The 16209-nt window shown below is 39.3% G+C and overlaps 1 protein-coding gene and 1 long non-coding RNA gene across 3 annotated transcripts in view; one reads left to right on the top strand and one right to left on the bottom strand.

Moving 5' to 3' along the window:
• Nucleotides 1-10595, top strand: part of IBTK (inhibitor of Bruton tyrosine kinase) — a 53996-nt gene extending 43401 nt beyond the window's left edge. For both annotated transcript variants that reach the window (XM_068183924.1, XM_068183923.1), the window contains exons 26-29: nucleotides 138-290; nucleotides 6920-6988; nucleotides 7090-7222; nucleotides 10070-10595. In XM_068183924.1, the coding sequence (XP_068040025.1) occupies nucleotides 138-290; nucleotides 6920-6988; nucleotides 7090-7222; nucleotides 10070-10195 (481 nt within the window). In that variant the 3' untranslated portion in view covers nucleotides 10196-10595. The remainder of the gene's footprint in view (nucleotides 1-137; nucleotides 291-6919; nucleotides 6989-7089; nucleotides 7223-10069) is intronic.
• LOC137470490 (uncharacterized) lies at nucleotides 92-7044 on the bottom strand. Its single transcript, XR_010997093.1, has 2 exons — nucleotides 6910-7044; nucleotides 92-357 (listed from the first exon to the last, which is right to left on the bottom strand). It is a non-coding gene; the product is annotated as an uncharacterized lncRNA (long non-coding RNA).
• Nucleotides 10596-16209: the final 5614 nt, after the last annotated feature.

Genomic DNA, 16209 nt, shown 5'->3' with positions numbered 1-16209 from the left:
TTTAGTAATAAATGTATTTTTATTTATGTCTTTAAGTAGAAAGGCCTCTTTGCTATCTGAATCATAGAATAATATGGGATCTTGGAAAGTGCAAGTGTCAAGTGCATTGGTTTTGTTTCATTTTTGTTTCTAAAAAGGTCATCTTCATTACATTCTGCTTTGCCAAAGTCATTCCGTGATCTTGTGATGGAAGAAGAAAAATGTATGAGTGTGAATAATTCACCTGGTACTGGTATTAAAAGATGTGGATATAAAGGATCTGAGGATTCATCAGTCCAAAACACCATAAGGTAAGAATGCATTTTTTTCTAATTGGTCAACCATTGTACAAGAAGCACAATGACCTGTTAAATTCTGCTGAAATAAGAATAAAATTGTCATTTAAAAAAGCATTCTTCTGACAATTATGTTATAATAAGATTTATGAATGAAATACTCTTAAGAATAGAAAGCTTAAAGACTTAAGTAATTTAATGCCACTGCTAATACTTTGTTTCAGTTTCAAAGTGTATGTATCCATATAGATGGATACATGTTTATATATATAAAAATATAAAAATATAAATATAAATATATATATGTATATAATATGTATATAAAAACTTCACACTCCAAACAAAACATATCTGAATCTGTTTGCATATGTATCTGTGTATAAAATGATAAACCAGTATTTTCTAACCTCTGCAGTAATTAGATATTCATGAACATTCAGATATGGCATTCATGAAATATTTTGCTAAAAGTATTTCTATGTAACCACTGAGTGGATAAAACTAGTTTATTCAAACACAGTTCTGGCATTTCCTAATCTGAGTTTTCTTTTAAAATCGCTTAATTGTTTAAGTGCAGTTTATCACGGACTAGGCGGGCTTACAGAAACATTGATGCACTGGTTATAATACTCTGTGTATTATAATTACTGTGGGGTTACAGTTCTAAGGACAAAAATAAGGCACATGTGAATTATATCTCTGGTTATTAGACAATGTTGCTCTTTGGTCAAAATGTTTTAGCCATGTATCCTCTTGCTACCTCCAATAGAATCACTGTTCTGGGTTAAAATAACTGCTTAAGCTGAGGAAAGAATCTCAGCTTTATTCTTGAAGGTCTGTTTGACTGAACTGCCTACCCTCCTGCATCTCTTCCCCCTGTCATCAGTAACTTTAAATGCTCGATGTTTCAAATATATTTACAAAACAGAGAGCCTGAAAATCTCACAGACTCTACCACCTACTATTTGGAAGCACTGCAGACCAGCTGACCCACAGTGGTAGGGAACCCTAGAGTGACAGCACAACTGGCCGACTGGTGGCTTCCCTGGCAAAGGCAGAGCCCCAGTGTTCCAGAGGGAGGTGAGCAGGGCAGGCTCTGTGGCAGAAACCAGGATGAGCCGCAGTCAGTGAGCACAGACAGGTGCATTGGTATCAAGCAAGGTTGACATCAAACCTGAAAATCAAGTCAGGGTCAGGATCAACAAAGCTGGGCTTGGCCATGGCTGCAGCAAAGCTCAATAAAGGCCTGAGGGACTGAGCTTAAATGAAGCTCTTGAGTAAAGAGAGGGAGCTTCTGTAATCCTTCACACAACTCCTCTTACAACACAACTTTAGAGCAATCTGACTCAAGTTTACGCAGCTGTACTGGGGGAGAAGTTTGCAGAGCTGTTGGTGCACAAGGAGCTGTGTCATTATCTGGCTGTTTTTCTTATGAACTCCTGTTCCACTGTCCTCCAATAACTGACTTCTCTGTGAGGAAAAGAAAGTTCTGCTGAGCCTTGCTTTTCGTTGTTCAGCTTGTATAAAAACTGGTGTTTCCCTAGGACAGAAGTAGTACATGTTTTACTGCTATATAAAGAATAAAATGATGGTAGAAATGTAGGAACACTGTATGTGGGATAGTGTCTGAGGAGAGAGGTAGGAGGCATTTGGAGTGTGTGTGACGGGGAGGCATTCCTCAGGAACAGAGTGATAAAGCTGAAGTTACTATGGTGAGTGGAGGTGTGGGGACATGAAACACAAATCTGCAGAACTGGTATTGTTCATTTTGTTGCTAGGACAATAATAAAACTTTTCATCATATGGGAGATGCCTGGGGCTGGTAATAAGAAAATTTGCACTGGATGCTATTATTAGCTTTGCCACAACAGCTCTGTAATCTTCATAAAGTAATTTCTTTTCCTTTTGCATTGCCCTGTCTCATCTGTGCAGTCTGGCCAGTCTGCACACTCCCAAAGTGGACTGTTTGAGCTGAATCCAGGTCTAATATATTAAATGTCTGAAGATGGTACATTAAGCTAGTGGAAGCTTGGTAGATGACTAAATTGACTATCATCACTTTGGAAAGAAGGCTCCTCCAAATACCTGTTCTTGAATTGTGTCTGAAGATGCTTATTTTTTTCTAGTAGGTATAAAGAGCCTAGGTGACTAGTTCTTCCATCTGAAACTTAGAAGGGGAGTTTCTAGTTTGAGGTAGTTTTATTTTTTGACTGTGCAGTTTTGTCACAGTAGGCTCTGATTTTTACCTGTGGCATTTAAGGTCTACTTCTGTAAAGATTCATTATTCACACCCTTACCCCTTCCTTTTTCAGGGAAGGAAATTGCACAAGAGTAGAGCATAAGCAATCCTCATCTGTTGATGTCAGACTTGGTGATGGGAGACTGAAGATACTTGCATGACTTAATGGACCTGCTTTGTCTTTCTCCTTTGGATAAACTGTGCATTAATTAAACTGACAGTTTTCTTACCTCTCTGGATGAGGGTATTTTGGATGGTGACATAAGCATTCTGCTATGTACTGTCACTTTCAAATTTTTGCAGTACAGATTTTTTTTTTTTAGGCAAACCATGTCATGAATTGTGGTGATTTGAACTGCATTTAATCCAGACGCAGATCATTCCAAGAGCTGGGGCATGTGGATGTGGCTGTGTTGTTTCCAGGGGCAGCTCAGCCTTGGGAATTATGCTTTGCATATGTGTACTCATAGTCCAAGCTATGTGTAGCTCATAGTCCAAGCTAAAAACATAGGCCTGACATGACTTAACTTAGTTGTGGCAGCCTGAGTTGTCTTCACTTTGTTACTCCAGGGAGCAGTGAAGCGTCTTAGTGGAAAAAAGTATTTGCGGCTTCGTATGGGAATGGCCTAGTTCTGTCATGGCTAGTAATGAGCTAATATGTAGCTCATGACTCAAATGGTATAGCAAAACCCAGGAGGGTTCTGCAGGAGACTAGGCTTTGTGTTCTTTTTCTGAGAGCAGTTATTAGGTCAGGGAGACACCAAACCTGACCTGGCATCTCATGAACAAATACTCAAGAAACTCTAGGGAGCTGAGGGCTGGGACATTTTGGTGGCTGCACAAGAGTCATGGCAAGTTCAGCCAACTGAGTTAATCAGGTTGGTTCAGTACAGATGATACTTGGCTGGTTTATTTCCATGCAGAACCATTTATGTGTCTGCATCAGTCTTAATTTCTAAGACTTCTAGGTTTCCAAGTTCTATATTTTTGTGGCTCTTTTTCCATTTTTCTGTATATGCTAGCTTCACGTTTCCTGTGTATTCAATTTCTCCTAGTCATTTTGATGCCAGCTGGGGAATTAATTTAGAATGTTGAAATATCTGCAGTTGATTTAATATCTGGACTGAGTGTCTTCTTAGCAAGAAACACGGATGTACATATGTACAAACAGCTTCAAAATACCTGGACTTCTTCCTGCATTTTAAAGCCCCATTGGCTTTAAATGAGGGAGATGATATAGGTATTTACTTATTTTTAATTGATCACTAGAGTATGCTGTGATGCTGGAACTATTTTTTCCAGTTTTGGGAAATTCCTGTTGAGGTGATTTGTTTTGGATGTTACTTGGGTTTTTTGGTGTGTTTGTTTGTACAGAAGTCATCAGGTTTAAGTGTAACAATCCAGTTGGGTTACTTTATAGCAGTGCTGTAAGTTCTTTGGATTGGGAATGGAAAGAAGAGTGTAGCTGTCAGATCAGGTACTGTCAAATGTGCTGGAAGGTGCATATTAAAGCAGGTGGAAAAAGAGATAAAATTGAGAGATAACGTCAGTATAAAAATACAGAAGGCTGCCTTCATCTCCTCTTCGTCTTCCTTTTCTTTGGCTCTTTTCTGCTTTTCAATGTTGTCATCTTTAAGTGCATTAAAATCTGGAAGCTAATTTATCACAGAATGGTTTGGTTTGGAAGGGATCTTAGAGGTCGCCTCATTGTAACCCTCCTGCTAGGAGTAGGGACACCTCCAGCTAGACCAGGTTGCTCAGAGCTCCATCCAGCCTGGCTTTGAACACTTGCAGGGATGAAGCATCCACAGGTTCCACAGAAGTTCCATCTCATATCTAAACTAGACCTGCACTTTTTCAGTTTGAAGCATTGTCCTGACATTAATGTGCTTGTAAAAAGTCCCTCTCCATCTTTCTTGCAGGGTCCCCTCACATATTGGAAGGCAATAATTAAGTCACTCTGAAGCCTTCTCTTTTCCAGACTGAACAAACCAATTCTCTCAGCTTTTCCCTGGATTGAGAGGTGCTCCATATCTCTAATTATCTTGGTGGCTTCCTCTGGACTTGCAGCAAGGTCCATGTACTTTTTTGTGCTAAGGACCTGAGAGCTGGATGCAGCTGAAAAATAGTGCCCTGCTTTGAAGTCACAGAATAATTTTGGTTCTGTAGTTTAGCCTCCTGCTCAAAATAAGTGAAACTAGATCATGTTACTTAGGACCGGGCCTGGTTGAGTCGTGACTGCTTCCAAGTGTGAAGATACCCCAGACTTTTTGGGCAACATGTTTCAGTGGATAATCATCTCTGTATGGTATTTTTATTTTTCCTTTTATCTATGTGGGATTTACTATCTGCCTCTTGTGTGTGTACCCTCTAATCTATCATTGTGCACCTCTAAGAAGATTCTTGCTTCATCTTTTCTCTGTCCTGCAGTTAACTAGTTGAAGACAGCACTGATATCTCCCCTTTGCTGCCTCCCTTTAGGATTAACAAAACACAATTGTTCCTAATCCTGGACCTTTTCCAATCTGACAGCATCCTTCTTGTATTGTGGAGCCCAAAATTGAGAATGATACTCCATATGTAGAAAAAGAACTACAACATAAAGGGGAGGAATCACTTCCTCTGCCTGCCTTGCTACAGTATTGCTAGCACAGCCCAGCACACAGTTGGCTGTCTCTGCTGCAGTGGCGCTGGCTGGTAACATCTTCCACTTGTCAGCCAGAACTCTGCAGGTTCTGCTTTCTCTCTGCTGCTTTCTAGACAGTCAGTCCTGGCCAGTACTGCCTCGTGGGGCTGTTCTCTTCCAAATACAGGACTTTGCACTTGCCTTTGAAATACATTGGTTCTCAGTTGTCCATTTTTCCAGCCTCTTGAGGGCTTCTGAAGGGCAGCCTGGCATGCAGAATGTGCACCGTCCTCAACCTCTCCACAGCCAGCTGTGGCCTGCTGAGGGTCTGTTCTCTTCTATTCTGTTCTACCAAAGATGCTTAACAGTTTTGGTTCCAGTATCAGTCCCTGAGGACCCCCACTAGTATTTGGTTTCCAGTTGGGCTTTGTACAACTAATCCATTTCCAGACCATTTTCCACCCATCTCATAGTCCATTTGCTTGGTCCATATCTTTCAGACTGAGTACAAGGATGCATGACCTGGCAATGTGCATTGTTTGTTTTGTGGGGAAAAATATGTTTTGTGACAAAAAGCTCAACATGATTAACTTAAATCTGTTTTTGATGATGGATGTTAGATTTCAGACTTTTTGAGATCTTGCCCTTACTACTTAGTGGTAGGAATCATGTTTTTTGTTATCCTTGGAATTGTGTTCTGGGGAAAATATTTCAGACAGGGAACATGGTAGTTACTGGAATTCCCTTGACTTTCTATAGATTTTTTTCCTGTTTTATCCAAGAGCTTGTGGTCACTTACAAAGGATTACCAAAGCATTAAAGAAAATTGAGAGTGATTTATTGAAACAGCAACACCCTTAGATTTGTTTGCAGCGCCATAGAATAATTCAAAAAATATTTGCCAGCATGTCACAGTATGCTGTAACACTTTTTTAAGGTTCTGGAAATTGCAAAACTGACCTGTCAAAGATAGGTATTAAAGCATGAGAATAGGGCCCTCTCTTCCTACTGGTGTAGGATTTTACTGACAAATATACTTGTCTCTTAATGAATACAGTGTAACAAATGTGAACTTATTTTTGATGAGAGGTTAACATTTTGCAACTGAATAGAATAACTTCCTGTTGGGAACTATATAAGTAATTCAAGATTTTTTTTTTCTAGTCTGTTAATTTTAGTTTTATGCTGTTCTTGTGATTGTGAGAGGTGGTTACAGGAAATGTACTGAAAGTCCATAATTTCTGGGTTTACACTCAAAGAATTTACTCTAATATTAGAGATTGTAGCATTGGCTCTTCTGCTTGAAACATTTAATTTGAATGCAGGACAGTTCAATTTTTTATCGTGAATCTTTATCTTTTTAACTTGACTTTTTTATTCTTTCATATTAATTGCAAACATTTATAGGTAGTGCTGTTAGTGCATAACTCAGTTGGCTAATTTGCATTTAAAAAATCAAAAAGACCCTTTTTTTTTTTTAATAATCAGAAATGAAACTCTTTTTTTCAAATCCTGAAATGTTAGGAAATACCAGAATTAATGCCCAAGGTGAAATTCCAATAGGGTCTGGTAGTTAGAAATAGGAAGCGGTGTCTTTTTCAGGCTCAGTATCACACTTAAAAACAAATTCCACACTATATCCTAATACCTTTCCTCTGTAAAAATCCTACACATTTGTTGTAATTTCCTACTGCAATTTTGTATTTCACAAAATGATGTAGGAAAATACTCTGCCTACATTTTTACTGATTTTTACTCTCCTTTCCTACCTCCCTCCAGGTGCAACACTAGAAGTAACCCAGGTCTGGAAGACCATGTTCTGGATTCTCCACAGCTGGAGAGTCACAAGTAAGTTTGTTAGTGGCTTAGGTTCTGGAACTTTTTTACTGTGTATTGTGCTGTCCTTGATGTTGCCTCATAATGTTGTTTGTTTTTTATTTTTTTTGTAGTCCTTGGTCAGCAGCATCACCAGCCAGCTCTCCTGTGATAGCACCTGTCATGTTCTCAGCTATTGTAGAGGAAGAGCTCCAGCAAGAAGCTGCTCTTATTAGGAGCAGAGAAAAACCTTTGGCATTGATCCAGGTAAAGTGCTAAGTTACTGCTGCTCTAAAGTAACATGAGGAGTTTCCAATGGCTCTTTCGGAGATCAGTTATTAATATTAATTATGTATTAGTACATGTCATTTACATAATTATATTTAATATAATCTAATAATAACAACACACTGCTGTTTGATAAGGTAGGCCTCTATTAAATTCAAAATGGCTGAGTCCATGATAAATGTATTTGCAGCATCAGAGAGTTGTTGAGTTTGGAATGAACCTCTGCTCAGAGCAGGTTTCTCAAAGCCAGGCAGCATTGATTATCTGCAAGGATGAACACTAATGGCCTCTCCAGAAAACCCATTCCAGGGACCACCCTCACACCAAAAAAGATTTTTAAATGCAATTTTCTGTTTTTCAATCTGTGCCCACTGCCTCTTCTTCTGTCTTTGGGTACCACTTAGAAGAGCATGGGTAAGTTGTCTTTATTCTCTCCTAGCAGGTATTTATACCCTTTGATAAGATCACCCTAAGTCTCCTTTTATCCATGTTGAAAAAGGGCAGTGTTCTCGGCATCTCCTCAGTGTCAGATGCGCTGGGCTCTTAATCATTTTTATGTCATGTCACTGGACTGTTCCACATTATATCCATGTTTCTCTTGTACTGGGAGGTCAAGAAGTGGGCCCAGCACTTGAAGTGTGTCTTACCAGTGCTGGGTAGAGGGAAAGTGTCATCTGTCTCATTTTTCTGGTAGTGCTGTCCCTCATAGAGCACAGGAAATTATCACTCTTCTTTGCAGTATGAGTGCACTGCTGGCTAAAAGGCTAAATTGTGTCAGAACTCATCCCTGTATGGGCCACCAGTTGTTGGCATCAGTGCTTGGCACCAATCAATGGTCGAGGGGAGCTGACTGTCACTGTTAGTTTATTATCTTACTGTAAGACTTTCATACTTTCTCTCTGTGAGTTCTCACAGGCAGCTCCTTGTAATGCTGACTCCTTTTCTTTCTTCCACATGGCTGGCTGGCTGACTTCTACCTGTCCCTATCACGACTGCCTGACCCTTTCTGTCCCTAGCAGCACATACTAACCCTTACTGTCCCTAGCACAAATGCCTGACCCTTACTCCTCGCAGCAGCACACCAAACCGACTCCAACTCTCCTCTCAACTAGCTAATCCACTCTTTGGTAACACCCATCCTTATTGGACACAGCTGTGACCTATTAAAGGCAAGGCTGCTCCTGCTCTTTGGTAATTAGTATGGCTGCAACTCCTCAGGGGTAAGATTGCCTTCAGCACTGTCTCTATTCTCTCACAATCCATCCTCCCACAAAACTGTCCACCAGGACTCCAGCTCCTTTTACACTAGGCTGCTTTCTAACTTGTCAGCTCTCATTGTGTACTTGTGTCTGGGGTTTTTCTTCCCAGGAGCTGGACTTTGTGTTTCCCTTTCTTGAACTTCATGAGATTCCCTGTAGCCCATTTTTTCATCATTGTCTGGGTCTCTCTGAGTGGCAGTACAACCTGGTATATCAGCCAATCTGGTATATCAGCCACTCCTTCCCATTCTCTACTGCTTGCAACCTTGCTGAGGGTGCACTGTCTCTTCCTGTGGGTAATTTATGAAGATGTTGAACAGTGTTGGCCTTAGTCTCCGTGTTGGTGTGGTGGACTTCGTGCCACTGGTCAGAGCCCTTTGAGATCACCAGTTCTGCCAGTTTTCAGTCTGTCTCACATTGCATTTATGAGGTATGTTCTTGAGTTTGTCCACTTAAACTCTTAGTTAATACTTAAGCTGTACCATTTTCCCAGGAAACACCTAGTGGTCAGTCAGATCCTCTTGCCCTTCTTGAAGGTAGGAATGACACTTGATTACTAGTCCTCAGGAATCAACCCTTATTGAAACAATTTTTCACAGGTTTTTCTGAGAGTGGTCTTGCAGTCGATTTGGCTGGCTCTGATCTCCAGGGCCTGGCATTGCTGGAGACATGACCTTTACACTTAAGACCAAAATGAAGGTCCCCAGCCTCTTCCATGTCTTTTTCATTCAGTAGTGGATCCATGTTGTCTTGTTTTGCTGCCCTTATGTTCCTTGCGAGATTTCACCACAGATGGGCTTTGACTTTCTTAATTCATCCTGTGTTGTCACACAGTGTCTCTCTTTTCCTTCTGTGTCACTTTTTTTCTGCTCCCATGTCTTGTATGCTTCCTTTTTGTTTGGATTTTGTCAGGAGCTCTTCTTTTCAGCTGTGCAGTCCTCCTGCCATTCTTACTTGGCTAGGACACTCATTGGCATGGTGGGTTCTTGAGCTTGGTGGAGATGATCTTTAAAATCAACTAGCAGTCTTGGACCTTTCTTCATTCTGGGGCCAAATTCCATTAATTTTTTCTAAGCAGATGCCTTCATAATCTTCCCTTCTGAAGTCCCAAGTTATTTGCTATTTCTCTTGTTCCCAGCTTTCAGGATCCTGAACTCCAGTATCTCGTTGTCATTGCAGCCAGGGCTGCCCTTAACCTTCACATCCCTGACCAGTTTTTTTTTTTTTTTTTTTTTTCTGGGAGTATGAGATCCATCAGAGTGTCTCCCTTGATCACCTCCTTCATCATCTGTGTTAAGAATTTTTCACCAATGGAGAGGCATCTTAGAGTGTTTGTGTCCAGCTCTCTTGCCTTTCCAGCAGATACCAGGGTGCCTCAGAGTTTCCTCTAAGGAGCAGGGCCTGAAAACATGAGATTTCTTCAAGTTGTCTGAAGAATGTATAATCTACTACTCCTTCCTGATTAGGAGGTCTGATGCATTCAGGATCAGTATAGCTAGTTCGTAACCATGCCTGTGGTGTAAATGTAGACCTGACACTTACATACATGCTCTTTTTTTCCTTCCAGATTGAGGAGTGTGCTATTCAAGATTTGTTAGTCCACTATGAAGCTTTTGACAACCCTGAAGAATTTGTGACCGTTGAAAGGGCTCCACAGGGACCTATAGCAGCACCTACGTGGAACAAGCACTAATTTGTACTCTTCACAGTCCTCCCTTCCACAGTTCTCACAGCTGTATGTGCACTTTTGAAATTGTAATAATTCTTACAACTAAAACAGGACTGGAAGAATAAGAATCATGTAATTTTTAACATCAGCATTAAAACACTGCCCATAATCACTAGTTATTTGTTAGAGAGAATGAAATAATGTGTTCACTGTGTCTTTTACCCACAGTATCTATTGTATGTATGTTTTGACAGCATTTCTTTAATGACACCAATAATTAGTAATGTTATATGAGGCTGTAGATTGGGAATGTATTTGCTAATTTAAGTTGCAAGGGTTTTTTGTTAAATTAACAGGTGAAAAGTGTTTATTTTGTGATTTCATGTGGAATTGAATGTGCAGAATTAAACACCTTTAAAGTTTGGGGGTGTGTCCTTCAGACCTTTCTTGAAAATTGGGAATATTGGGAAAAAGTTTGTGCTTGAACTTCATGTAAAAGTACAGTTTGACAATGCAGTTTGTCTTAAGTGTGCAAGTCCTGGTTCTCTGGTTGCTGTGGCCAGCATGTTTCACTGCTGTGCCCCAGGCTGTGCCATTGTGCCCCGCCATTGCCTGTGCTCGGCTCAGCTGTGCATGTTTGTCACTGCTGTGAGTGAGCCCGGCCTTGGAGCAGCCAGCTCTGTCTTGAAGTAAAGCACACAACTCAAGAGAACATGGTGCCACTTAATTAGCCCATCCATAGTCTTACTCTGGTAAATATGGTATGGTTTTAGAACCACTGTGTTTGGGGACAATTCGCTTGAAATGCTGAGGAAATAAAAGATCAGTGTATACGTTGTTGAAGCTGTAGGGGCGAGTGCTTGACTGGGAAATTTGCAAATACTGAGCTGCAAAGATTATCATAGATGGCTTTCAATATTGTGTTCCAAAGTTCTCTGTGCCTGGTTGAAACAAATTTATAGCTATAAAAAAAAAAAAAAAAAAGATAAAAGAAAAAAAAGTTGTTTTATCTGCAATATTTTGTCTAGTTTGTCTTGTTTGTATACGTGTGTTTGAACCTGTACTTCCTCAGTAATGTCAGTACTCTTGAACTCTGGAAAACTGGAATGGAGATATCTACAGAAAATGAATGTAAAACACTGATCACTGTGTGATAAAAGAATCTTGAAAAAAAGTGATGTAGATATGTCTTAATGATTTCAGGTCAAGCTACACCAAAAAAAATCCCCCACAAAAATTGTAAAAAAACACAATAAACCATAAAATCTTGATTTATACAAAGTTAGTGTACTTTTATGTGCTCTCTATATATAATTATTTATTTAGGTAACTAGAGTAATTGATGAGTATTTCTTTTGTGTCTGCAAAGAACTGCAGACTTTTTGAAGCTACACAGGCCAGGAAAGATGTAAGTTTTAATTCTGTTTCAAATTCTACTGGTAATTCATTCAGTAAACTGATGGTAATACTTGCATTAAGGGCTTTACTTGATACACTAAAGGGTCTTAGGTCCTGCTGAAACTCTGGTTTTAAAGAAAGCTTATGTAGTGTGAGAAATAGCTATAGAAGCAGCAGGCCTTTCCAGGTGGGATCTAATTTATTAACAAATGTAAAATTATTGTAGATTTGTTAATTTGCTTTTTTTTTTAATATGCTATTGAAAATCTCATTTTCATTGATGTTTCCACCATGCCAAAGAGCTTGACTGCTTTCAAGTTGTGATTTTTATTGTCACAGTTTGTTTGGGCATCATCATTGGTTATATGCAATATTTATAAACAAAAGTGAGGAATGATCAGTGTACCACTCTTCTGGAGTTGAGAACACTAAACTGCTGTGGTAGAACTGCTTTGTTAAGGTTAAATGTGTCACAGAAAACTGTAATTTTCTAGCTCAGATGCCCAACTTTGTGGCCTTTTTTTGTTACAACAAACACGAATTCAGCTCTAATCACATTTAGTCATTTTTGGGCTTGTTAACTCCTTTAACTTGCACCAAAACAGGATTGAGTTCCCAGGTTCTAGTGAGCATAATGTAACACATCAGAGTTTGCAGTAAAACACAATATTTCAAATATAGATTTATAAGTAGAAGGAGATGTATTGCAGCTATTTAGTGTAAGAAATACAACCTAAATGAAAGGATTATAGTGAAGTATTTGTTTTATCTCAAACACAAATGAAACATCCTCTGAAACAGTTTCCTTGAATAAGCATTTTGTCTTTTCTCCTTCATCATTCATTATCCCCAACTTCAGTAACTTCTTAAAAAATAGAGGGATAAGTAAAACTTGTGAATTTTCCTCCTTCAAATGGATGAAAAAAATTTAAAATTTTAATAATACTGCACTACCTTCAGTACTTGCTGTTACTGTGTCAAGGCATTTGAGGAATGCATAACTTTTCTTCACTGTACATTGAAATGAAAATGTAAGTAAAGTGGGAGACTTCAGTCAATTGTAGAATCTTTGCTACTTTTGTTCCTCAAGGATAGAAGTTGTTTTTAGTGACTAATCTGACAGTATTGTTGAAGGGAATTTCCATATAAGGACTGATTGTGCAACCTTTCACAGAACAGCATTGACAAAAAAATTACTGAATTTCCTAATGTAGCTTGTATTATAAATCTTGAGGATACCTTCCTACTGTATGTTTTTTAACTGAACTCCCTATCCCCCACCCTGTAGTTAGCATCATTTATAGGTGGCAATAGGATATTTTAGCTGCATGTTTTAAAATGAACACTCTTGAATTTCAAATGTTCAAAATTTTCATCCCCATGCCTGCCCCTCTTTTTTTTTTTTAATAATATAAAAAGATACTCTGAGCTCTTTCAACAGTGTTCAAGTGTTTGATTGTGTTCATTGATTATTCTGCAACTGAAATGACGTTCTGCAGCTCCTTGGCAGCCTGAACTCTCATCCTTACCCAAAGAATTGCTAGCTCTGAAGTAAAGACAAGTCAGAACAGAACACTGGTTTGTTAGACCATATTCTAAATATAAAGGTAAAAGATTTACACTGGAATAAAGTAACTTAAGCCCTTAATACTTGACTTGCAGGATGTCACCAGAGACACTTTGTAGTAACTGGAACTATCAATTAAGATATCAAATGATCTCAGAATGCATTCCATCCATTTTTACTCCAAGAAAAGTTTGTAGAACTCCACTAAAGTGCCTGCTACATAAACTGAAGGGAAAGGTTTTCTCTCTGTTGCCTCATGTGCTGGAAAGTGGTCAAGTGAGATGTTGAGGCATACAAAATGAATCCCTCTGGTCAAGGCTCTCACTGTGTCAGACCTGAGAAATGCCAAGAGGGAAGGGACTATTTTTGTAGTGTTTCAGGTGTCTAACCTTGAGAAAAAAACTTCATTAATTATAGAAGGCCAACAAATTCACACACACATACAAACACAGTGTATGTTTGAAATGAAAGGGTTTGAGCAATGATGCAGCAGAGAAGTTCTTGTGAGTTTAGGGAGTACCTCTAATGGCTTGTGTGAGATTTTTCTTGTATGAGAGAGTGGTATCACAAACTCTACCTAGAAAGTTTTTGCTTTCCAGTAAAATTCTTCCCGAACTACAGTGTGTATCATGGCACAAAAAAAATGCCATTTATATAGCAGCTCTCAGATACCTTCATGGACTCTTATTACACTAGACTTTCAGCACAAGGAGCTCTTGCAGGCTTTGCCTGCAGGAAAGGGACTTGGATATGAAGAATGTGCTGGAGATGAAGATACTCCTCAGATGAGGTGTCTGTTGTTCTAGCAACAATTCTGCTTTCTGTTCTCTTTTCTGTTTTTCTTTTTTCCCTCTCTTTTTCTATTCTTTGGGTTTTCTCTTTCTGTTGTTCTGTTTTTCTGTTTTGTTTTTCTTTCTCTATTTCTATTCCTCTTTCATTCTCTATCTTGATTTTTCATTTTTTTCTCTTGTTTTTTATTTCTCACATAGAATACTATTTCTTCAGTATGACCTGTCTTTTATCCCCTTATTTTGTGGCACCTGAATAACATGAGACAAGAGGAAACTTTTGCAATGGCTTTAGATAAGGACTGTCAGGAATTTATAGTAATAGTTGAAAGTCTGCTCTTTAGATCAGCCTTGAGGAATGCACTCTAGTTTATCAAGGTGTTGCTTAAAGCATGTTTTATTTCCTGTGATTTAACTGACTGAAATGCTTACAGTGTTCTGTTTCTATACAAGATACAGATTTCAGCTCAGGCCTGAAACATGAAATTGGGCCTTGGTGGGTGATGTGTGACTGAGCCATGGTGACAGACAGTGAAGACTTGGGCAGTCAAGTGAGGGGAGCATGACCATCTTGGAGTGGCTTCTGAGGACTGTGCAGGGGAGTTCTCTCCAGCTTCTTGTGTCCTGGGCTAGGTCTCTGCAGCTCCATTCAGAGCATGTGACGGTGCCTGAATTTTCATGTCTCAACCTTTGCAAAGAGGGAGGAAAATGCCTTGGTTCACGTTTTCATGGAAACACCATGAGTCTGTCAAATGCATTGGCTTTGTGCCAAGTGCATTTTCTTTGTGTGGCTCATCTTGGAGAATGCTTTTTACTGGAAATACCCAGTCAAAATCAGGCCCCTCAACAGGATTCATAATCTTATGGAGTGGGAGAACAATGTTCTCATTCAACTGCAGTTTTCTTGGAGGAAACTGATCCAGGGAGATAAGAAAGTTTGAGTCAAGTGATGGTTTGGAACAGATCATCACACTCCTTGATCTTGATTTAAACAAATTCTTGGTAGATCTAGAGAGTTTTTTCAAAACACATACTTATAATGTTTGGGGTCAATTCTTCCAAATCATGCAAATCATGCATGAGTTTTTCAGATAATGAAGGAAATATAATTGTTAAAAGCCTGGGTATGCTTGGGGGATTTTTTCTTGTTTCATTTGCATAAAGGATGTATGAAAAACAGATAAGCAAGCAAGCAAGCAATCAAAGGCAAGTTGACCTTACAGCAGACTTAAACAGATCCACTGCATTTGCTTTCAAGTAATAATGTACAGCTGAGAGAAAGTGAGAGTCAGTTCTCTCCCTAACAATAATAATAATAATAATAATGTAATAATTTTCATGAATAATTATCAAATAAGAACATGAGCAGGGAAAATGGATACAAAAGTTTTTATATCAGTCTCAGTACTGTAAGATTTCATTTTTTTCCTCTTCTTTTCTCCCTTCTATATTATTTTAAAGTTTGTTTCAGGAAGATAGGAAGAGTGTAACACCTGAGGCTAGATTCTCAGCTAACTTTTCATAGTAGTGAACTGTTTCCAGATTTGTCACCTCAGACTGCATGCCATTAAAGCAGAAGAGGGGTCTTTCTTCTTCACATAGTCTTTTCACCAACCTGCAATTCTGTAGGAATGTGTCACGTATGTTTGCCAGGCAGTGGACCTTGACTACAAGGAAATAGCTGCCTGTGCTGTAGGTTACGTGGCTGGGAGGGTGCCAGGTGCCCTTTGCTTTAAGCACAGCCACTGTACCTGCTGCGTGAGCACAGCTTCAGCCCCTGGGCAGTAGGTGAAGAGGTCATGAGAGCTGTGCAGGGAATACAAGCTGCTTGCTCCTGCCTCCTGCTCATCTCTCTGCAGTCTTCATGATTCATCAGCTGTGACTGCCTTCAGTGTGACTGGGCTTCTAGGCCAACTTTTTCTCTACTGTTATAGGTTTGTTCTGAAGAGGATGCCACCATTTCTGCAGATGTCATAGATGGCAACACAGCACTTGGTGATGAGAGCTGTGTTCGTGCCATTTGGTGACACAACTCTGGGAACAGCTGATACATTAGCAAAAAACAAAAAGGTCTAAAGGATATATTAATGTTCTTTTCTGTTTTCCTTATGCACACATACAGATATTTTTGTTCACCTGGCCTTCTCTATAGTGCCTCTATTGCAATAGGAGGGAAAAATACGCAGAATCTAAGTCTTTTTCCCACTATGTGTATTTTAAGATGTTTTCAAGACACACTGCCCATGTTCAGGCATACTGCAAAGATGGAATTGGGCCGTGAGTGC

Source organism: Anomalospiza imberbis, chromosome 3 (genome assembly GCF_031753505.1).
Source record: "Anomalospiza imberbis isolate Cuckoo-Finch-1a 21T00152 chromosome 3, ASM3175350v1, whole genome shotgun sequence".
NCBI lineage: Eukaryota > Metazoa > Chordata > Aves > Passeriformes > Viduidae > Anomalospiza > Anomalospiza imberbis.
The sequence above is the reverse complement of the archived record's forward strand: the minus strand, read 5'-3'. Positions and strand labels throughout refer to the sequence as shown.